Source organism: Alosa sapidissima, chromosome 9 (genome assembly GCF_018492685.1).
Source record: "Alosa sapidissima isolate fAloSap1 chromosome 9, fAloSap1.pri, whole genome shotgun sequence".
Taxonomy (NCBI): Eukaryota; Metazoa; Chordata; class Actinopteri; order Clupeiformes; family Clupeidae; genus Alosa; species Alosa sapidissima.
The window spans coordinates 3,562,720-3,586,342 of NC_055965.1; the positions used below are offsets into that span (position 1 = coordinate 3,562,720).

The 23,623-nt window shown below is 45.3% G+C and overlaps 1 protein-coding gene across 1 annotated transcript; it reads left to right on the plus strand.

Annotated features, from left to right (window-relative positions):
• The first annotated feature begins 1,903 nt into the window (after nt 1-1,903).
• On the plus strand, nt 1,904-21,963 carry grb2a (growth factor receptor-bound protein 2a). The gene is made up of 5 exons (XM_042105529.1): nt 1,904-2,339; nt 16,569-16,666; nt 18,707-18,829; nt 19,719-19,887; nt 20,165-21,963. The coding sequence occupies exons 1-5, from the start codon at nt 2,262-2,264 to the stop codon at nt 20,348-20,350; spliced, it is 654 nt and encodes a 217-aa protein (XP_041961463.1). The 5' UTR covers nt 1,904-2,261; the 3' UTR covers nt 20,351-21,963.
• The last annotated feature ends 1,660 nt before the right edge of the window (nt 21,964-23,623 follow it).

Genomic DNA, 23,623 nt, shown 5'->3' on the forward strand with positions numbered 1-23,623 from the left:
TTTGAGTTCTTAGCAAATATCACAGACTTTTACTTGAATAACAGACAAACATATGACGAAATGTATTGTCAATATACGTTTGTTAGTCGTGCAAGAGGAGGTGTATTGCTGTTGACTATATATTAAGGATCGTGGGCTTCTGTAATCTCAGATGATGTTGTCAATTGTCAAATGTCAATTGTCAGTAGGCTATAGTCCGCAGAAATTTTGCTATACTTGATTCACTCACCCAATTTGATCAATACGTTGTTCAACTTTTTACCACCAGATGTCACTGTGTCCACGGTTTTGAATACAACAAGACCTCGACGCCAGGTGTAGAGACAGTTCATTTGACTGTCCACTTGTGAAAACCAAAATAGAAAACATCAACAAGCAAATAAATGAATAAAGTGACGTACAGTATAAATTTAATCGCCTGGGTCATTGCTGTACGACTTACCAGAACTGATTTAAGTAGCTAGGCATCTTCTTGCTCACTAGGCCTACACTAATTATGTAATAATTTCTAGTTTCTGAACATCTGCAGATGTGCAGAGATAGACCAACTGTTGTCTGTATGCTGCTGAGACCTTGAATTTCCCCTGGGGATCAATAAAGTATCTATCTATCTATCTACTGTAGGTTTACGCAATGAGCAATTAATTTAAAACATATTCAATTCAAACACATAAAACACACAAAATCAGTAACATTGATAAAACTTCAAAATGAACAGATCTAGAAGGTCGTAAACATTAAGACACTCACAATCTGTTTGCCATTTAACACTTCACAAATGTTTTCACAGTTCACAACATAGATTAGTCGTGGCACCAAATAAGATGTATTCCACTGGTACCTAACCCAGGGGTTGGCTACAGCGCTGTGCACTGAGCAAACCTCATTCCCTGACACTTTAAGAGACAGTTGTTACCACAGCCGCCTGCTATATCCCCACACACGCACACACACACTCTTCCCAGCGCCCTGTGCATGTGCACACACACACACACACAGAGAGACAGACAGACACACAGAGAGAGAGAGAGAGAGAGAGAAACACACACACACACACAGACGGACAGAAACACTGCTGGGGCAGTAACACAGACACAACCTCCCTGAGCATCCTGACAGCCTTTATATCGCAGTTACATTTCACCAGCCATCAAGCAGGAGTTGTACAGGATCCCCTGAGAGCTTGAGGACTGTTTCAGTAGGCTATAGCTAGTTTTCTGGGGCATATTGATATGAAAGAGGTGGTCAGACATATGATTGCCTATATTTCCGAGGCAGGACTAAGCTTTATAATTAAATAAAACAAGCAGTAGCCTAGTCTACTTCCCAGCAAGTAGTGTCTTGTTTGAACAAGATAAAGTAGGCTATTACTATAGGTTAACATAGGCTACTATTGCGACTACTTTATGGTAGGCTAAAGCTCTTATTGGTGCGTAATGGTGACAGGAAACGATGTTTAACTTACATTGACATTTTTTATGACATGCCTACTCGCAGTCTTTGCATGAAATAATCTCACACACTTTTGCTTCAAGATGTTAAGTGTGCTTTTCAGCTCGCAATTGCAAATAAGTGCTCAAGACTTCATGAACATCAGGGGCTTGGTAGGCTTATGTCTATGTCCATAGTTTGTATTTAGCAGACGCTTTTGTCCAAACGACATAAACTAGGCTATATAAAAGTCACTTTGTTCGGTGTGGTAAAGTTAGTCTCGATGAAAATTGCGATATGGTGACCAGGAGTTAAATAGTGGCTGTGGAGTTCTACAATTTCAGTCTGAGTCATGTTAAAATCGCATACGCTTAAAATTCACCTATTTGACGAGGGTCGTTCCTCATCTCTGATTGGCTGTTTTCGGGATGTGGGCGAGTTGTAGTTGGCTGTTTGACATGTCAGCGCCTTCATTTCCTTCCTCCCCTACATGCGTGTGTCTTTCAATGTAGCTATTGTCTCTGGGTGCGGTTTCATCAAACACTATTTCGCCCAGGCAGTTTTGCGTTTTTCCTCCACAAATTTGTTGTTATACGCTCGGATTTACACGCATTTTTATTTATTGCAGTTCATACCTTCCGCCAAACGTCTCCTCTAAACAAGGGTATAGGCTGAGGAGCAGTAAAACCAACTTGGTCTTTTTCTTTCCAGTCTATCCCAGTTATCGTCCATCCAGAAGGAATAAGTCGAGGAATTAGGAGAGCAGCAACTGGTTTGTGTAGGCTACCCTCCGCACGGACACAACAACAGGTTATCAGCTGCCCTGCACAATGGAAGCCATAGCGAAGTACGATTTTAAAGCGACTGCAGATGATGAACTAAGTTTCAAGCGTGGAGAGGTACTGAAGGTAATCGCTGATTTATGCTCGTATATTTGGTGTCTTGGAAATGTTAGCCTTTGTAATGACATGGTCATGAACTGAAAATAGGATACAGAATGTATTTACCAAGGCGTTTTGCATGTGCTGCGCCCGACTGGGAACACCAACTGCTCTGAATATTTGTCTTAGTGTTTGTCATATAATTCTGGGTTAGTGGTTCAAGTTTCTGGCAGCCTTGCCTGTGCAGCCTAAGTTGCTGTCGATGTAGCCTGGGCTACGATAGGCTAGGAAAGAGGCAGCCTTCGATACATGCCCTAAGTAAATTATTTTGTTGATCCTTAAGTAGCTTACTATTTGTTGTATGTCTTAAAACTGTTCCACCCACCCGTCTATTCTTACAGTGTTCATATTGTGTACAGTTCATTGTCTTGGTCCTTTGAGCATCTCTGATTGGAGTTTACCACAGAGAAAACTGCACTCACTGACAACCCTTTTGAAAGCTTCATGCATATCAAATTACATCTCAGGATCAATTCACATAACCATAACATGTCCCATGTAGGCTAAGCCATCATGCCAGTGAGAGGTCAAGAGTTTAGAGGAGGAAGCCAAATAGAAGTAGCCAACCCCACCAGCTGCCCAAGAGATCATGGCAATGCTGTTCTTGTTTGGGTAGTCGATAGTTCCCTTATACTTCAAGGTCCACCCTTTTGGGACAATGTGCATGCACTGTCACTGTGCACTCTCTTACCTTTCCTAACACTTTAATAGGCCATTTTTGCCATTAATCCCTCACGTGAGTGTTGCTATTCTGGTATTCTGGAGAAAAGGCTTCAAACCACAGTTTTCTTTTCTTACAGCAAGCATCTAAATGTTTTTTTTCTTTTCTTTTTTCCACTTTTGCCCCTTCCGATACCAGCATTTTTGTGGTTGAGACATTAAATGTTCTTGGAACAGGATGTCTGCCATTTCACCAGTGCTTGTCAGTTAATGACTCATCTTATCCTCTCCATCAGGGAAGGCTGAGCCAAGTGCCACGGCTTCGGTTCGGTGATTGCGGTGCCACTCACGTTCACTGTTAGATGGACTATATGCCAGCGCTGTGTCATTTTTAAAGATGTCAGTGCAAGGTCCTTAGAAACCTCTCTTCACTTCAGTCTCTTGCTCTTATGTTTGGGCAGCCTTGGCCTCTGGTCTGTCTGCCTTACTGAATATAGCAGCCATTCCTCACAGGAATCAACCCAACTTCACCGTCACTAGTGTACTAGCAAAATTAATGATATTTTAATGTCTAATGTCTGCGTATCTGTAATATACTTTAAAATAGTTTGTGTATTGTTTGTTTCTGAAATTAACAGCCTCTAATATTCATAAAGGAGTCAAGGCACATGATATATGTACCTACAGTTAGGGTATAGTGGAAATATGTGAGGTTAGGAGACAAATAACATTCAGTGAACTTTCAGTTGTTCTGGCCCTGCCAATATAGTGTAAAAGACACACAAATCCCTTATTTCTTCACTGACAAGCGAGCCCTAATTCTTGTGAAAACCACTGGCGTTGAGACCTGAGTTACTGTGGTGAACAAGGTGGGGCTGCGGCGTGCCAATTAGCATCGTCCCACAGGCCCGTGCCTGCCTGCGTATGAGCTGAGCATAAATATGAAATATGTGAGGCAACAGATTGACAGTAACGCTCCTGGGCCTGTGCCACTGTGCTCTGGTACACTGGGAAGAGATAAAAGGGAGGAAAGGAGACTGGCTTGCACAAGCACTCTCCCAATTCCTACTCGCTCTCACTGCTCCAGCCCCTAAACCGAGTGCGCCTCCCCCTTCTTCTCCAAGGTCCCATGAGGCTCGGCTTCCCGAGGTTTGGAGAGAGGGGGTCTGAAGGGGATTCAGGAACGCCTGCCATCCAATTCTCCAGCTGCGTAATTGAATTTAGAAACCATGGAAGAGGCTGTTTTTCAGCCCCCTCAACTTGAGCCTGTTCCACACTAACCGCACACTTCAAAGCTCTGCAGCTCTGCTCTGCAAACTGTTTCAGTTTGAAATTGTCAGCCGACTTGAATGTCCTGTTGGCAAAAACACAGAAATCCTTGTTGAGCAGCACAGTGTTCATGAGCAGCTCGCTCCCACCTCGGCAGGCGCTCGTCTTGGCCTCGTCCATATAGATCTGACTCAATCTTTGGTGTTTGGCAGCGTGTGGCAAAGCTCGGCAGCATTATCAGAATTCAGCACAGGCGGCACTCAGAAGCCATTTCCTCTCCTTTTCTGTAATTTGGGTTAGAGAGTCTGTGTGGGTTGTCAGAGAGTCTGTGTGGGTTGTGTTTTGCTCATGCAGTAGCTTATCCCTCCAAGCACAGATCTGTGGTATTAATGTTTCAGCTGAAGATGGTAATTTTTGGCTTTTTCATGGTAATTTTTGAGGAGGGGAGGGAAGAATAAAAAAGTGCTCATGGCTCCCTTGTCAGCATTCTGCTGTGGTCTTCTATGATAACTAAGCCATTTGGATAAAAGCACTATCTGCCATTTGCCAAGCTTCTTAGTTTTAACCATTTCAGTTTACCAGACATATTTTGGTAGCAGAAACAGACTGTTTTTTTCCCCAGTTCTTTCATACAAGGACTACTAATTCACTACTAATCCCCTCAGCATGTAATTTCTCTTTGCAAACAGGAGGCCTGAACATCAGCAGAGCTCTAATTTGAGTCTGAAAGCGGCAGAAAGGGAAGGAGCTGAAACTGGAGCTCTGCCACAGGCTATATGGCAGCAGAAGGCAGCTGCAGAGATCTTTCTTGTGACCAGAATAATGGATCCATCACGAAGGACCCATTGCAGAGAGACCTCATGGCAGATGGGGCACTGAAGTGCCTTGGTCGATGGCCTTTGTGGTCCAGAAAGAAGATCTGCATCTGCATCAAAGGCTCAATAGAGTTGAAATGTCATTTGAGCAGCACTGTACAGATATGTGGAGATAATCTGTTTTCTTGGTTTGAAAGGCTTATGCAAAGGCATACTGGCCTGCTGGCGCTGTCTCTATCCTATACCCTGCAGGTCCTTACAGTTTTCCTTTACAATATGCACATGATGGACTTGGCAGCTCTGGAGAGAGGCGTAGCAGACCTCTGCTCCATCTTTCTGTTCCAGCTGCAGTGTCCCCCCCGGTGTAAGCCGTGGGAGAGCGGGAGAGAAGCAGGAAGTGGGAGAGAGGGAGAGAAGCAGGAAGTGGGGGCTCTGGAGAGGTGACGGTGTTTATTTTCCCTCCAGCTCAGTGGGCAGAGAGCTGCAAACTCAAACCAGCAGCTTGAGCAGGACCAGAGAGAGAGAGAGAGCGGCGGCTCTCTCGGACGGGGTCCCCCCCCCAATCTTACCTCCGTAGCCACCCCGGGGACGAGAAAGTAAACACAGGAGAAGAGGAAAACATTCTCAGGACCCTGGCCTGTGACTGGGCCGTGTTGCCTCAGCGCCAGGGCCGAGGGAGGGGAGGTCAGGGAGGAGGTGACAGAAGGTCGCCGGGGCTTGGCTGTTGTTTTTAGTTTTCAACACGGCCCGCTCTCTGCGCAAAAAAAAAATGTGGAGCATTTCAGGGTTTGAGGAGAGGGAGGAGACGCAGTTGGATGTGGCTGAGAAACGTGCTGACAAGTCGCTGACATGGGAGAAGGCTGTGGAAGTTGCTGGGCTTTTTTATTTCTGGACTGTGAAAAACTGTGATGTGGTGCAAGCTTTGAAAAGACATTTTAGAAATGTTTGCAAAAATAGGTGATAAGAAGACGTTGATAATTCAAGCGTGTCTCCTTGTCAGTGTGCCATGTTGAAGTATGCGCAGAAAACGTATATTATCCTCCAGAGCCCTGTACCACTTTAATGAAGCGATGCTCCCCTTTGGCAAGCAGCGCTGTGATGGAGATGGAAAAGAAATCCTCTAATTACGGGATCATGACTTCTGACTGGAGGGGGGAAGGCTTGTGTTCTGCTCCTGATTGTGGCTTTGAAGGGCTTCTTCTCTGCAGCCTGATTTACTTGAGACTCTCTTGAGGTCTAAGGCCTCAATTTTATTAGCAGCAAGCTCAGGAACCCGCTCTTTGAAGGGAGTCTGGAATGTAACCCTTAGTTTTCTAGCTCTCTCTTTTTTTTCTTTTCCCGGGGTGTTGAGGGGGTAGAATGAGATGTGTATGGGAGCGCCTCTTGGTGTGCCCCACTTTCTCAAGGCCACCTGGGATTTTCCGGGAGCTGCCGAGTGTGAGATCCTCAGATGAAAGGAAACACTGTGCCAAATAGCGACTCAGTGGGATATGCCCTCGCCTGTGTGGCAGTCAGCAAAATTTAGATTGTGAGGCTGCACAAGAATGCAATCAAGTTTGCGATCCTTTAGTCACTTACTACCACTAAACGCTGCAGTTAATGAGCTCTGTGGCGTACCCTATCATAGATCCATATAATGTGACTTTTATTATTGCTTCTACAGTCGCAGTCATTTATAATCCCTGACATGTAACATGGTATCAAATGTGCTCATTTTTACCATACAGTAGCACTGGCATTATGCTAATGACAAAGTCAATACTGTGTTATCAGACAGGGGTGTTTTTATTTGACTGGATCTGCTGCCAATCTGACAACACTGTCAGGAACATGACTCAGAACTGATGAAGCACTATTTCATAGAGTTCATAGACTTGTCCCCTACATTCTATTGAACACTGTAGCTATATTGACCAAAGGCTCTCCCTTGTGTGCCAAGGCACAGGCCCTGGCTCTGGCCTCTATTCTTGGCTTTTGATGCAGTGTGTTTTCTGCTTGATTTGTCTCATTATAGAAAACTAGCAGTTTCGCTCCTCGTATATCACAGAATACTGTTGACGCTGGGCGTTTTTCCTCCTCCGTGGGTATTGATCAGAGCGGTGTGTCAATGTACTGCCCCGCAGGGGAGGAGCGCTTACTGGGCCCCGGCTCCTCTGCGGCTCCCGCGGAAACTCAATAGAATCCTCCCAGCGGAAGAGACAGAGGCAGGAAGAGAAAGGGAAAAATCTCTTAATGACTCCTTTTTCTCTTTTTCACATAAACCAGCCCCATAAGTCATGAGTGTTTACTGCAGGAAGCTGTCAGCACTTTTCGCTGAGACACAATGTTATGAATGTATAATTGACCCTTTTCATCCCCAACTCTCCATTTTCTTCATCGCCAAGGGAGTAGCTCTTACCAAAAACTAGGATTGCTTCACAAAGAGGCAGCCAAACAGGACGTGAAATCCTCACGAGGAAATGCTAAAGTAAGCCTGTTGACTGTTGACCGTGCATTGCTCTTGTGTTGATATTCAGTTATTCTGCGCATGCATGTGGCTCTGGGTACCAAACAAAGAAGATGAGAGTGTGACTCATCAGAGACGGCCCTGAGTCATCCCCAATCTCTCTCTCTCTCTTCACATCCTCCATCAGCCACTCTGCTTGTGACGCGTCCCCTGTGGGACAGCTCTGGGATCAGTGTCAGCGCTGACCCATCTGTCACTAGCGCCTCAGTCACAGGCCCCCGAGGGTAGCAAGAGAGGGAGTCTGAGTGAAAGGCCTGCCGATGCACTGGCCTCAGACACGCTGCTACTTGACAGGCTTACAGCCTCATATCAGATGATTCATGTGTTGGGTCGTTTATCACAGATGTGATCTCAACCAAACATTTTAGTCTATGGTTGTGCTGTCGCCCGCAGGGGATCAGTCACCGTCTGGTGATCTCATCCCTTCGATGATGATGATGATTGTGATGCGTCTGATGCTGGTCCGTCTGCCATGGCGGCGTGTGCGGTGGTGTCGAGGGAGAAAGCAGGCGCTTGGACTAATGCTGTAATCCTGCCAAGCCTGTCTGTGGGCTTGTTAAAAGTGCCCCACTTAAGCCAGCATTACAGTTCTATGATGCCTCCTGATCACAGGCTCTGGGTAAACAACCCTGATGACTTAACGGTCCGTGGCGAGTCCACAGGCCGCCCAGGAGAGACTGGACAGGCCATTACAAGCCCCCGCCAGCCAGCCTGCGGCCTGCCTTTGAACCCAGACGGCAGGCCGCCAGTGCCTGTGGCTCTCGCTCATTGGTACTAAAGGTACCGCTGCTGGGCATAGGTGAGGTGTGCTCTGTGTTGTTGAGGCAGGCTGTGTTTGGGGAGCAGCACGTTAGTCATGACGTCTAGCTGGAGGTGCCGGCTTTGTGCATCACAGCGGACTGGAAGTTGACAGGACGTGTTGTCTTTCAAACGGTGCTGACTTGCTGACTCATTCGGCATTAAGGAATGAGTGTACTTTTGGCCAGGGATAATTGTAAATTTCCCCCTTGGCCAGACCTTTTCCTCAGATTGCATATCACACCTGAGTTGTTGACAGCAGGCTTTTGTCCCCACCCCCAGAGCTTCCAAACATTGGCTCAGTGCTGCCTCTGAGAGACCCTGGATTCCCCTGTGTTATTAGAGAGAAGAGGGAGAATGTGTGTTTTCAGAGGGAATCCCTGTGAAGAGGCTTCATCTGTCACACTTGGACTGAACCCATGTTTATAATTCAGCATGGTCTAAACTGCATGGAGGACATTTATCGTGAAGTTAACTAAGCTTATCAAGTATCAATTGACTAAGATTATCAACAAGCTTCCTCTCCTCTGTCATAGCTTAACAAACAAACCAAAATCCTTCCTGGAACTGAAATGGATGGTTTTCGTAGATGCTTTCTATTCCGAGTCCATTATGGTGGTCATGCCTTTGCTGTGAATACCTAACATGGAGATCACCCTCGACCCTGTAAAGTCACATGACAATGGTATGCTCGCGCAGTGGAGTGTGAATGGTACAGTCTGTTCAAGCCAGACTATTTCTGCACCCACATACGAATCGACTCTATTCAGCTGTGGGGGCCATGTTGCTGGGCGAGGGGGGGTGGCCTCACGTGCGTGATGGTGGGCCACAGATGGCGGTGGTGGTGGGTGTGCATATGCACCGAGAGCAGGTTGTGAGCGGAGGGGCGTGTCAGGAGCCCAGGGGACATGACCTATGGGGGTGAGAAAATCTCTGGCTGTAGAACGTAGCCTTAGAGGGGATTTGTGGAATCCAGTGAAGCCATGGCAGAATGCTATTGCCTGACTGACGGGCACCTTCTGGTTAGGCTAATGAGCACAAATGGGCATGTGCCTGTATAATATGGATGTGGAGAAGAATAAGTGTGGAGATCGCTGGTCATTAGCACCTCTACCCAGCTGCTCTCAAATCTGCCCACTCTGCCTGACCATTCTGTTAAAAAAATGAATGAGAAACTGGCGTTTTGTGCTATTCATCTGAAGGGTCATTTTTACAACCACCAGGATACTATAGCGATGATGACCAATCAGGTCAAGTGTTTATTCTTCTGTATGAGGGAGAGAGTAGCTTTACTTTAGCTAACCAAGTTGATTCACTCAGAGTGGAGCTTCACCAGGTTGGTGTGCTCGACTCAATACATCTTCACATCACCCCACAACACTACTTCCAAGCCAGTCATGACTTAGCAAGTAGCTGTGTGTACAGTAACTGCCACACCAACTAACCCAATAGTGGCAAACAGAACGTTGCACCTTCTAACATAGCATATGTCAGCAATTCAACCTTCCCCTTCCCTAATCTTGTATGGGAAGTCTGTGCGTGACATAGTTTACAAGAAATGACTGAGTTAAGCTCTCATCTGTACAGAGATAGCCTATCATCAAGATAAGAGGGACTTGGACATAAGGACAAGCTGTCCGCACCTCTGTCTGTTTGTCGCGATAGCAGGTCTACACAGCTGCTCTCAGAACAAATACTTTGTTTGGCTTCTCTTTTTTGTAAAAAACACCCAGAGATACTCTGTGTTATTCATGTACATCTAGACGTCCGTTTCAAGTGTTTTCAAGTTAGCTGCACTTAAATGATAAACACCACATCCAGTATTTTGTGATTATCTGCAATTCTGTCATTGTTACCAATAATTATTTGTCGCCCTTTCCACACACTGAAGGCGGCTGTTATAATAAACCTGTGCTGGTTTTAAGACTTCAGATGCCATTCTTAAGAGGCAAAGGGTGTGATTTTAGGCATCTCTAGTGCCAGGTCAGGATATTTGTCTTTTCCTTTATATTATTTTTAAATATTTCAGTGGAAGTTGGGATAGCTGCTGGCAAGTCAACACAAAAACATGCCATTGTCTTGGCTGATCAGTAATACTTGCTAATCAGTAGTTTCATTGAATGATATCCCCTGACACAGTAAGTAATCAGGAGTTTCTCTATGATTAGGCTAGAACCTGCTGATTGTATGTGGGCTATAAAAATTACACTACAGTATAATGAGAAAATAATCAGGCATTCATCACTACCAAAGAATGGGACAGATTGTAAAAACTGTAACAGTGATTGGCGTCACATCACCATTCGAGGCTTAAATCAAGGATGTATGTGTGGAGTGGAGTGGAGTTAAGGTAGGGGGTGTAAAATATTGAAAGGCTTGCCATACCTGATGCCTCTGTACACTGAAACTCTGAAGATAAAACAGAATACATCTAGCCTGTCAGCAAAGGGAAAAAAAACTGTCCAATGTAAAAACAGTGGGGCTGATGTTTTCAAAGCAAAGATCTCAGTTCAAGGCTCAGTCCCTGCCACCGATCCATCCTAGCTAAGTGTGGTTCCTTTAGAGAAATTTGATTCTTTGCTCTCTTGTTCAACACAATTATGACCTCATCAGATCTATATTGACATAGTCCATGCTCAACTCAATTTCATTCACTCAGTTGCAGACAAGCAAAAACAAAAAAACACTGAAATTACTATTTTGTAGTAGCGTCTTGTTCAGTAGACATTTTGCAGTTCTGCCTGGAGCTGGTCCAGCGGTCTGTGTGCTCAAGATTCAACTCCTGCCACTTCTGAGAGTTGGATCAGACCAGCCCCTAGACAGTAGTCAAGTTAATCCTCTTCTACATCTTTCCACTTGTCTGTCTGTGTGAGACCCTGTCAAGTCCTTGAGACTTGTGCCGTGGACCAGAGACCCCATTAGTATGCCATTGGTATTTGGACCAGAGACCCCATTAGTATGCCATTGGTATAATCTTAGATTGTCCCCAATTCCTCTCTCCCCTCCCTCCCCATCTGTGTGCTGTGTGCTGTGTGCTGTGTGCTGTGTGCTGTGTGCTGTGTGCTGTGTGCTGTGCGCTGTGTTGTGCTGTGTGCTGTGTTGTGCTGTGCTGTGCTGTGCTGTGCTGTGCTGTGCTGTGTCCTGTGCTGTGCTGTGTCCTGTGTTGTGTTGTGTTGTGTTGTGCTGTGCTGTGTGTTGTGTTGTGTTGTGTTGTGTTGTGTTGTGCTGTGCTGTGTGTTGTGCTGTGCTGTGCTGTGCTGTGCTGTGCTGTGCTGTGCTGTGCTGTGCTGTGCTGTGTTGTGTTGTGTTGTGTTGTGTTGTGCTGTGCTGTGCTGTGCTGTGTGCTCGGTCAGGCTGGCCCTCATTTCCTAGAGAGAGCCTAATGACTTCTATCAGCCAGCTCCCTTGCTGAACACTGGCACATGCTCACAGGGAGGGGTGGCCATTAGCTCCCCCATTTCCTTTCTCTACAGATCTCTCTCTCTCTCTCTCTCTCTCTCTCTCTCTCTCTCTCTCTCTCGCTCTCTCTCTTTCTCTGTCCTTTCACTCTTTTTCACTCTTTACTCTCTTGTTCACTTTTCTCTCTTGAGGTGTAAGTCTGGTTCAACCAAACCAGAGAAATGTTATGCATCATCATATCTTTTTTTTTTTTTTGGGTAATAGCTCAGACCGTAGTAGCCTGTTGTGAACAAAGCCAGATGATTTGTTTACAGGCCTCACACTTGCTACAGAGTCAAAGGGATATTTTACATTTCGGCTTTTGAAATGCCTGTGACGGACCACTGTTCCAGTCTCCAACACTCCTCACTTGGCAGCCATTCTGACCACGCCCCTGTCATCTCCACCATCACACACAAGGGCACACACACAGACGAACACATACACAAACGAACACACACACACACACACGCACACACCTACTCGTGCTGTGCAGATCAAAGCGCACACAGTGACTCAGAGGGTGGGATCTGCAGCCGTGCGCTCTGACACTTCATGTCCTGATGGCATCTGTAGTCGTGTCTGCTCGACGCCCTCAGGCATGCCGTGGATTACAGGCGGCACTTGTCTGGCGGCTCATGTCTGTGTTTTTAAATTGGATCTGTGAGGTCATGCAGAGTTCATAGTGATGATTAGTCTCAGTACCATGTCTCTCATATGTCATATTTGTCAATGTTATCCTAAGAATTGCCATGCATTGGTTTTAAGCCTATCAGTATAACCGTGACAAATAAATATTCTGACATAAACCTTATTTCAAGGATAAAGTCAATATTGACATTATCTATAATGCTTAAAGAGATTCCACAAAATGAAGCCAATTCCTCAATTCAGTGGATATTAGGGTTGTTTGTCTGATTTGATATTGATCAGTAAAATTTCTTGTTTTAATTTTTGTGCTACTATGCATTTTTTCCTAGGGCTGCTTCTGTAATGGTTAAACATATCAAACATGGCTAACATATCAAATCCATTTAATTACCAGTCATTCCGTGTTCCGTCTAAGATCTCTCTACTGTAGCTACTGTATCACATCTCATATGTCATTATGTTATTGAATCAGAATCAAATTATACTGAATCGATTCATCAGAATCAAATCAAATCAGGTCAGGACATCTGTGCTAATACTCAGCCCTAGTCTTCTATGGACACACAGAGCTCTGCAAAATGGACTTCCTGTCCAGAGTCCCTTAAAGAGCAGCAAAGAGCACTTTAAAGAGTAGGCCCAAAAGAACAATCCTAAAAATGGAACTCTTTTCAGGTTCATCCCAGAGAGGCCAGCCTCGAGAGGAACTTCTCATTATGTTACCTTTTAAATGTGACACTTCTGACTCTTACTAAAATTAATCATCTGGGTTATGACCTCCTATTTCAAGTGCTGCCTGGTAATGATGCATGACTAGGCACATATGCTGACTGATGTGACAAAATGGGGTTTCACAATTGGTACAGTATATGTGAGACATATGGAGTTTGAATAGACCTAGCACATAGATACCAGCTGTTGGCAAAGTCAATATGTGGCTACATTGTGAGCTATCAACTTTAAATAGTGACAATGGCCAAAGGTTGTTTGGATTGCTCTTTTCATTTTATGCATGATACATGACTGAAAGGCCATAGTGTGATTTGGAAAGGCCAAGGGCATATTTCAAATCCGTTGTACAACTGATACAATTTTGACTAAATTAAAAACTACATTTATTTGCATTCATATATGAAATGCATATTAACATAGAGGTTTTTACAGTCTTATACAAAAATACAGATACCCAAATTGTATTTATAGAAACAAAAAAGGCTTATTTTATTAAAATAAGAATAATTTAATACTATATATATTTCATATGTACTTACAACACAGCTCATCTGTTAGTGATCTAATTTAGTAATTTGACCCAATATCTATTTATTTCTCCTCTGCACACTAACACGCGCATGCACACACACAAACACACACGCATGCACACACACAAACACGCACGCACGCACACACACACACACACACACACACACACACACACACACACACCAATGGTTCTCTCTCTCTCTCTCTCTCTCTCTGTGTAATTCACTGCCTAGCAACAGTGGATTTCCTGCGAGACAGCAGGCTGCTGGCGCACGTCTCTGAATATTGGATCAAACTGGCATCAGTGTGGGCAGCCCGTCTCTCTCTCTCTCTCTCTCTCTCTCTCTCTCTCTCTCTCTCTCTCTCTCTCTCTCTCTCTCTCTCTCTCTCTCTCTCTCTCTTCCCCCTCAGTGTGGTTTAGGGTTTAAGGGGAGAATGGCTTTGAGAGTGATCCATCTCTTCCCCACACCACGGCGCGTAGTCCCTCATCCAGAACAGAGGGAGGCGCACATCTTTAATCACCTCCATCTTCTTTTTGATGTTTGTTTGTTTGTTTGCTTATCCCCTCCTAAAAGCTCTTTGCCGCTGAGAGGATTTTCTAGAAAGAGTCGAAAACTGGGGCAGAGTTTGCGAGGAGATTTCTCGCTCCTCTGGAGAGCGGCTCGGCGCGGCGCGTCTCGGCTCTGCCGAAACGCAGCTCTGCACGTAGACGCCCGTGGGCTCAGCGCTGCTGCTCGCTCCTGAATGCACAAGCTATGCGGTTGGAACAAATAACAATCAGGGGTTGTCTTCTGGGCTTAAAATCCTTTCCGAAGATAATGAGAGGATGAATTATAGTTCAGCGCTGTGGTTGGGAAACACTTTTCTCCACTGGCCTCGCTCTCTCTTCCAGCAGTTTGAGTTTGAGGGTGGGCTCCGTGTGCTGTGTGTGTTCTGGTCACACAGACAATAAGAGTGAGCTTCATACCCTCTTAACCAGAGCTGCAGATCCGAAGGTTGCTTCCATTTTGTGCCGTTGGTTACAGAGGAAGCTTGTAGACCATAGATGGGTGACTGAAGACTACTTATTGCTGGAAATACTATGGAGTTTAACATAGTAATGATGTGGCATATACCCTTTACTCATGGGATGTGAAATACTATGGAGTTTAACATAGTAATGATGTGGCATATACTCATTACTCATGAGATGTGAAACAATATAATATGGAGTTTAACATAGTAATGATGTGGCATATACTGATTACTCATGAGATGTGAAATAATATAGAGTTTAACATAGTAATGATGTGGCATATACTCATTACTCATGAGATGTGAAGCGCCTTTCTTGAACGATACAAAAGATGGCTGATGTGGGATATAGTTAATGCAACTTGAATGACTGCCCCTCAGTGGCTGATGATCTTGTCCAGCTCATGCTTGTTCACCAACAACAGAAAGACATGTTTAGACACCACTGTTCTCTGAGGCATTTCCTTCAAACTAATCCTTTTAAACAACATTGGGATTTCTAGGAAGTCATTTGTATGGGGTTTTGAGTCCCACACCAATATAGGTCACTTCAGACCTCTGGTCTTGTGTTTTCTCACATTGTTTGCCCCCCCTCGGTTGTTTACAGTGGGAGTCTTTTTCACTTTGTGGCGCGGCGGTGAAGGCGCCACAGCTGGGCGGCAGGAGGGGAAGATTAATGGCTGTTTACAGAAGGCCACTACCACCAGGAGACCGGGGGAGTCATCTCCTGTCTCGGCCCACAGGCACAGCGGACATCTCCGACGACGAGAGTGGACGCTGTTACTGTGTGCTGTATAAGCAGTGGAAAGGTTTAGTCCAGTTGCTGATGCTAGTGTTCTCTGTTCTGCGACACCTTGAGCGAAATTCCCTAGAAATGGTGTACTTTAAAAGATTGTCACTGTTCTCTGAGGCCATTCGTGTGTGTGTGTGTGTGTGTGTCTCTTCCCACTTGGCCTGGGGTAGTGAGCACAGATGGGCTCTCTGAGTAGAGCGTCTGCTGCTGACCAAGCTGGACTCTGCACTGTAGACCAGCAGTGTCTGGCCCCATACGTAGTTGTGCACTCCCACCCCCCACCCCTCCACTGCTCAGACTTTTCAACAAGCGTTCACCTGAAATGCTATCCAGACTCTTTTGTATGTGTGTGCCAATACGCCTCTAGGCTTTGTGTGCAGGGTCTCCCAGTGTTGCCATATGAATGGCTCATGTTGTTTCAGACCCAGGCTGGTGGTGCTCGGCCGTATCTGGGTGGCTCAGTGTGTGTTGTCCTGAAAGTGACTGCTCCATGGCAACGACGCCCATGTGTGGCTGTGCCCGCTGAGCTCGGCGCTCTCAGGAAGGATATTGCACGCTTGTTTCCTGACGGAGACGCTTTGGTCTGCTCTCCCGCTCTTCCTCTGGATATCTAGGCCAACCACATGTCCCTTTTTTTTTTTACGAGCTCCGTGCCTCGTGATGTTGTCTGTGGAGACCTGTCAGGAGAGAATGTGACATTTGTTGTGGCCCTCGCTGAGTTTTGGTAGATAAATGTGTCAATCTAGCTGTGCCCTCCTGTTGTCCTGTGTCTGTCCTGTTTGCCCGGGATTCTCTTTCCTTGTTCTCTACTACTGCAGATGACCACTAGCCTCATGTCTTGTTGTTCTCTACTACTGCAGATGACCACTAGCCTCATGTCTTGTTGTTCTCTACTACTGCAGATGACCACTAGCCTCATGTCTTGTTGTTCTCTACTACTGCAGATGACCACTAGCCTCATGTCTTCTTGTCATCTCTTTTTGCATTTTCAGGTTTTAAATGAAGAATGTGACCAAAACTGGTACAAGGCAGAGGTGAACGGAAGAGAGGGCTTCATCCCCAAGAATTATATTGAAATGAAGCCACATCCGTAAGTGTTGATCTGCTCCAAGCTCTGCACCCATATGAAAGTAGGTCACTGCTGCTACAGTTTGTTCTCCATCGTCAGTGTTCAGTGAGCAAAGAATAAAATGAATATTTTCTGTCAATCTTAGGTTTGCGTTTTTAAGCCACATTTATTGGATTGTTTTGTAAAGTGGTATGACAACCATCTGTGCTTAAGCTGGCTAAACCTCCTGCCACTGTCATCCTGAGAACCAGCAAACTGCTACAATAGCAAATTCCCATTCAGCAGAGAGCCAATCAGAATGATCTCGCTCCCCGGCAGGCTCTAGCGCTGATTCAATGTATTGAATTGGCTGAAAAGCTGCCAACAAGGACCCGACTAGTGCCGATGTGTGGCACGCATTGCACAAATTAGGCTGACAGACACTCACCAGTTGCCAGACATTGGCTGCCCATCAGCTTGGTGTGTCCCAGGCTTTTAGGAGCTTCATCAGCAACCTCCACTCGGTGAGGCTGGACTGACCACAGAGCCAGACCGCTGCAGCACCAGTTTGTTATTATAGATCAGTAAGAGCTGGGGAGGCTTGCCCAGTGTTGTTTAATAGGACAGCCAGCCAAAAGCATCTCTTTAAAATGATATGCCATATAAGACCTGGATCTGAAGCTTTCCTCCACCCCCTTTTCCCTCCACTCTGATGGCGAGCCCTTGTGGTCAGGGGTTTTGGGTTTGGCTCGCCCGACTCCCCACTCTGGTCGAAGGCCCTCATCATGTGGCCGGCTTGCGGAGCCCAATCTGCTGAGTCAGGCGCCCGAGCGTCCCCCGGCAGACCCACTCACCCCTGACCCGCGCCTGAACTGCGCTCCGTGTTGTAGAAATAGACCCGCAGGCTTCTTTCCAGAACGAGCCCCTTTCTAGTGTTGCCGAAATGGAAAAGTTGTGTGATCTCCGCCTCGCGTGCTTTCTACTTTTTCCTGGTGCGTTTCTGGATCTGCCGTGCTAATGGCAGAGCCCAGCGACTTTGAAGTGATGCATTGGCGCCCACTGATTCATGACCCAGGGATGGCATGGAGACAGATTGTGGTCGCTGTGCAGTGGCTCCTCCTCAGCCAATCAGAGCTGTGCTTGAGGCGGCACATGATCATGAAATGAGGCAGGAGGGACTCGCCGCCTCCGCTGCTCTGGGTTGGGAGTGTGTCAGCCTAAAGCTGAAGCGTGAGGCAGACCCTGGGTGTTGGGACGGGGGGGGGGGTGTCCTGGACTGTGGAGATCCAGCATGACGGACGGAGCAGTTGGTCTGGAGAGCTGAAGCCCACACATCTCATGGTCATGCTCTGCTGGCATTCCAAAAGCTGCTAACAAAGGCGTCCCTGTGGGGGACGAGGCCCAGTTCCGGTGCAGTTACGCACATTGTTTGATTGACAGGAGAGTGTGGGTGGGGCGGGTCCCCCAGGGCACCACAGGGTGCTCCTCTCCTCCGCCAGCAGACCCGGCAGGCACACGCCCTCTCTGGGATTGCACTGTTTCCCTACCTCCACCGAAGCGCTCAAGTGTGACGCCAACCGATGCTGCGGCTACTGTTGCTTGTGACTGACCTCAGTTCAGTTTTTTATCTCATCAGAACATTATAAATACCCCCTTACTTACTTGTAGCATTAAACCCATAATCAGTGGCAGCAGGTGGAGTGTTTACAGTTGGTGTAATGCAATCTAATTGTAATAGTGATATGAAAATGTAGTTTGTGGGGGAAAAAAACAATTATACTGTCAATAAGCAAGGAGTCATATGGACTGTTTGCATTGGTTCCAATGACTCTATGTCGCAAGGGACTCAGAAGAAATATTGTCATTTCCAGATCTTTTGTTGTGGTATTGATATTCAGGCTGTTCAAATAAATAAGCACCAGTGTAGCCACTGGCCTTTTCAAATGTCACCTCCATGTTAATTAACCCAGTGTGTGTTCCCTCTCCACTGATGCCTGTACACACAGTGTCCTGTTTTGTAAGCCCTGTGAAAACACCCTTTTGATGTTGTTGCGCTGATTAATGGCTCCTCTTTGGTGTCAGGTGGTTTTACGGAAAGATCCCGCGGGCAAAGGCCGAGGAGATGCTTAACAAACAGCGACAGGATGGGGCCTTCCTCATCAGAGAGAGCGAGAGTACTCCAGGGGACTTTTCCCTTTCCGTGAAGTAAGGCCACAGCAGATCACACACATACACACACACACACACACGCTCATACACAAACACGACTTTATTAGGGCAACAGCTGTGTTTTTATTTTTACACTCCTGTTTGACATACTTTTCAGTTATAATTTCATGGTATGATTTCTACTGCATTCAGCGTAAGTGATACTTTCAGTTTTAATTCATCTCATGGTGCCCAATATTGACCCCTAGTGGTGATTGTTAGATATTGTTAACAACATGAGATCAGGAGCAGGACGGTAAGACATGACCGCACTTGTTTACAATATAGCAGCACAACATGTCAAAATGCGTCATCTACATATTGATGTAAACACAGGAGTCTTCCCCATCAGCCATAGTCCAGGTCTGCCTATGCTGTAAAATCAATAGGCAGCTTATCAGGATAATTGGGGATTTAGCCACACACAGCTTAGCCCAGGGCACCTTACGGCTTTTGCCTATCTGTGTCATAATTGCAGCTCATTATCTGGGCGTCACAGCGATCACAACAGCATCATTACACAGCACAGATGCTCTCATATCTGGGGCTCTTAACTCTGTTTATCATATCCTTAAAACTTCCTGCCGAACCTCTTCTAGACGCAGTTGAATCAGTGATCTAATCCCTGTAAAATGCAAGTTTTTCGACATTTCAGCATCAACATCTGAGCTTCCCAACAGATGTTTTGAGTGTATTGCCTACGGTAGACGAGAACTGTAGTGGATGCATGCAATCCCACACAGATGGTTCTGGGAGATGGGACACTAATGTAGGGGCCAGATGACTGAATTGCCCTTGTGTGATTGCTACATCCAGATGGTAGGGAAGCAAGCAGTCAGTGACAGTACTAAATCCTGGATGCTTTCACTCTCTCTCTCTTCCTCAGGTTTGGCAATGACGTGCAGCACTTCAAAGTCCTGCGGGATGGCGCTGGGAAGTATTTCCTGTGGGTGGTCAAGTTCAACTCGCTCAATTCCCTGGTGGAGTACCACCGCACCAGCTCCGTCTCCAGGAATCAGACCATCTTCCTCAAAGACATCGAGCAGGTCCCACAGGTATGTGTGCGTGCGTGCAGGGAAGCTTTTGATTATACACTGTGCAAGAGATTAAATAGTAGAATGTGTGCGGTTGTTATTCTATGATCCCAGAGGTAGTTAACACATTGACCACCGTGACTACCATTCCATTAAGAAACCTACTAAAGTCTATCCCTGGCCATTTCTGATATCGATAAGCAAAGCTACAGTATTGGTCTTGGTTCATCTTAGGATAAGATGTGCCTAGTGTGCTGTTTCTGCTCCTTACTGTGTTCTCTCCTTGTTATTTCTCCAGCATTGCACGTATGTACAGGCACTGTTCGACTTTGACCCTCAGGAGGACGGCGAGCTGGGCTTCCGTCGAGGGGCTCTCATCCAAGTGCTGGACAACTCTGACCCCAACTGGTGGAAAGGGGCGTACCACGGCCAGACGGGAATGTTCCCACGCAACTATGTCACGCCTGTCAATCAGAACATGTAAGACATCTACACAACCCAATGGACTGGACCCCACCTCGCACCACACGCCACGCCAGCCCTAGAACCAAAACAAACTTCTATGGGGTTGCTGTGGAAACGGTCGGGGGGAAGGGTGGATCAGGACTGACTGTTGCTATGCGGGTTGCCAGACTCTGCTTTGGCGGAGAGAAGAGGCGTAGGGTGGTGCGGCGCTGGCGTGAGCGTTTGCCAAGGGCCATCGCTGGAGCCCGAGGGGGAGGAGTCACTGGGGCACGCCTCCGGCTGCTCCTGCTTCACCTCCTCATCACACTCCTTCCGCCATCCTTCTCCTGTGATATCAAATGCTGTTTCAACAAGATCCTTTTTTTTTTTTAGTAGTTCTAGAAGTCCTTCAGAAACCAGGATTTGATCTGGATCTGTTTTGTCTGTCTCGTTTCCATCAAGTAATTGGACTTCATATTGAACTCCAAGGGACAACAATCAATTTCTGAGTAAAAATCTACATGTGTTAGAGGCTGTATGTCTTACATGCATCTGTGTCTGTAGTTTTGGTCTAAGTGGGAACTGTTACATGACATGACCTGTTCCCCTGATCCCAGGTGATGTCATAGGTCAGAGAATGCTTGCTTAAAAATCCATTTATGTCTTGAAACAGTATACAAAATGTGGTCAATACAGAAAGCTCTGGAGATGAGTTTATTGTACAGATGGTGTACTTGGCCTCTAAACATTAGGATTTCACCTCGTCTTTTTTCCTTACTGAATGGCTTTGTCATTTTGACTTTGTAATAATGAATTATGTTGATGTGACGTTCAATCATGAAACCCTACGATGTTGAATCTTGCCTGTAATTAACCCGTGTACTTCAACCTGTCGTATGTTATTGGATGAGTGGGTTATGTCTTCTGGAGACCTTTAGCTCAGTTGTGCTTTCTCAGTGCCTTCCCAGCTTACTGTCAGCAAGATAATCATGACTTAAAACTGGTCTATGCGAGAAACACACAATCTAATGCAAGCAAATGGACAGTATGTTTACTCAAGACTACAAAGAGTTGGTCAACATTACAAAAAAATGAAAATTCTTGTGAAATCTATTTCAGCCTAAGGAGTTGGTGGGGCAGGGGACTGTGCACACGTGTATGATGCTGGTATTTAACTTGAAGAGAAATAAATGTAGACAATATGATGCATTCCCTTGCTACATCCTCAAAACCATGGTCTCACTGTCAAGTGTATGGGTGGGTTTGGGGTGGCAGATCACACCTTGCCATCACTGTGTTGCTCTTTTTCACATTAATGTATGAATTTTTACACTTTGCAGCATTTGTACTTGGAATAAGTGTATAAAGAGAGGTCTACTAATTATACGGTTATCTTACATTTGAAACGGTGTTTGCAAAATAATCAAAGACAACTGCTATGGGGATTTATTTTCTGTATCCTTTGGAGCAGAGGAGTCCAGATGAAATGGCACACGAGTGAAAAACTGTGAGTGCTTGCTTGTTTCACCCTATCTGTTTTCTACAGACGATGGGGGCTGTTTGACATCAAGCGGCAACAACAAAAGAACAGCAATGGTGCAGAGAACAGCAGAGACTGAGGAAGTTCACATACAAAACTAAAAACATTGGTTAGAGAGATCATAATAGATTTGGAGTAAGCATGACAGACTATGTTATTTAAACTGTGATTTTTCCTATTTTTTTTCTCCGGTCACTCAATTCCTTTCTTTTTTTTGTGTGAATAAAACCCAGTTGCTCTGATGACGTGAAAGTACTACAGAAAAAGATAGCTCTGATTTACACATTGCTCTGAGTGGTTTGAAGGATGTTGAAAGTTACAATTTAAAGAGGAGTTGGGCAGAAGATTATGCAACACACTTACACACAATATTTTCAAAGTCATATTTTCATCTGTTATTCTTTGTGTCATATTCTTCCTTTGTTGCCACATTGGCCACTTCACCCACTGCATATTCAAGGTAGAAGGAGGAGGAACACATAACAAAGGATGAAAGAGTTGATAAAAAAGAAAAAAATAATGGTTGATTTTCTTCTGAATATCAGTAGCTCTCCCTCATTTTCATGCAAATATTTGTGGACTTCTTGTTATTAGTTGTCAGGTTTAAGTTATAGGTGGCCTTCTTCAGAGATTTTGTTGGAGCTTCAATGAGTCTGAGTCAGTTTCAGCATTGGGTAAGTGAGGCTGGTCCATGGTGTGGAAGCCGACTCGAAGGACCATTCTGATGCATCCATGCCCCCATGATTTCTGATTTGTTTGAGTCTCCACATAAAACACAATGCCCTGAGACTGATGTTTAAATGTTGCCATTTTTGTGGTTGTTGCCTGAAGGAGCCCATGGTTTGGGTGTGTGCAATAGCATCACAGTTAGGTGGACTGTATCCCTTTAAATGTGTACCATTTCTTTTTCTTGGTTGGTAACTAAATAAAGCAACATTTTTTGTGTATCTGAGCAGCATGTTTAATCATCAGTTTTAGTTCATTCTTGTTATGTATCTACTTTGCAGTTCAGTAAGTAATTATGTATCACAAGAGAACACTGACATGTAAGGAGCTCTCAGGGTCCAAGGGGGGGGGGGGGGGGATTTTCCCCCCCAAGCTCCCTAGCAATAGGTTTTGCATTCCCTTGCAAATATTTTGCCTTCCTGTAGTGCAAAACATAAATTCTCACCTCATACAAAAATGAATCTCACTATGACACTTTAGGGCCTTTGTAAAAAAAATATAGAATAAAACACAGATAAACACACACACTGTAGAGGATGTAACAAGCACATAATTGAACCTCAGGACATGCTGTAGGCTTAACCCTTCTTTCCCCAAAGCATGCAGAATACGGTCTTCCAATGCATATAAACTAAGGCTACATCTTGTCTTGTAGCGGTCTTAAACAGAGTTCTTATAGTAAATATTTCTGATCTGGACACAGGTTGAGATGTGATGAAGGTGTGCTGTAGAGAGTAGAGCATATAGGCATGTAGAGAATCATCAGTCATGATAATGCAGCAAAGCAATAGAGCAGTCATCTTTTAGGCTTACCTCAGAATATGTGAATGGTACCCTATTTGTTAGCCTATTATCTTCCTCCTACCTTGAGGAAGGGCTATGCAATAAATGAATCGATTCATTGTCAATTATGACTTCCGATGATTATGAAAATAACATAATCGAAATAATGATTATTCTGTTGCATTATGTTTAGCAACAATGCTATTGTTTGTCTTAAGTTAAAAATCCACTGCCACCTACATGAGATGGCTACAGTATTGTTGT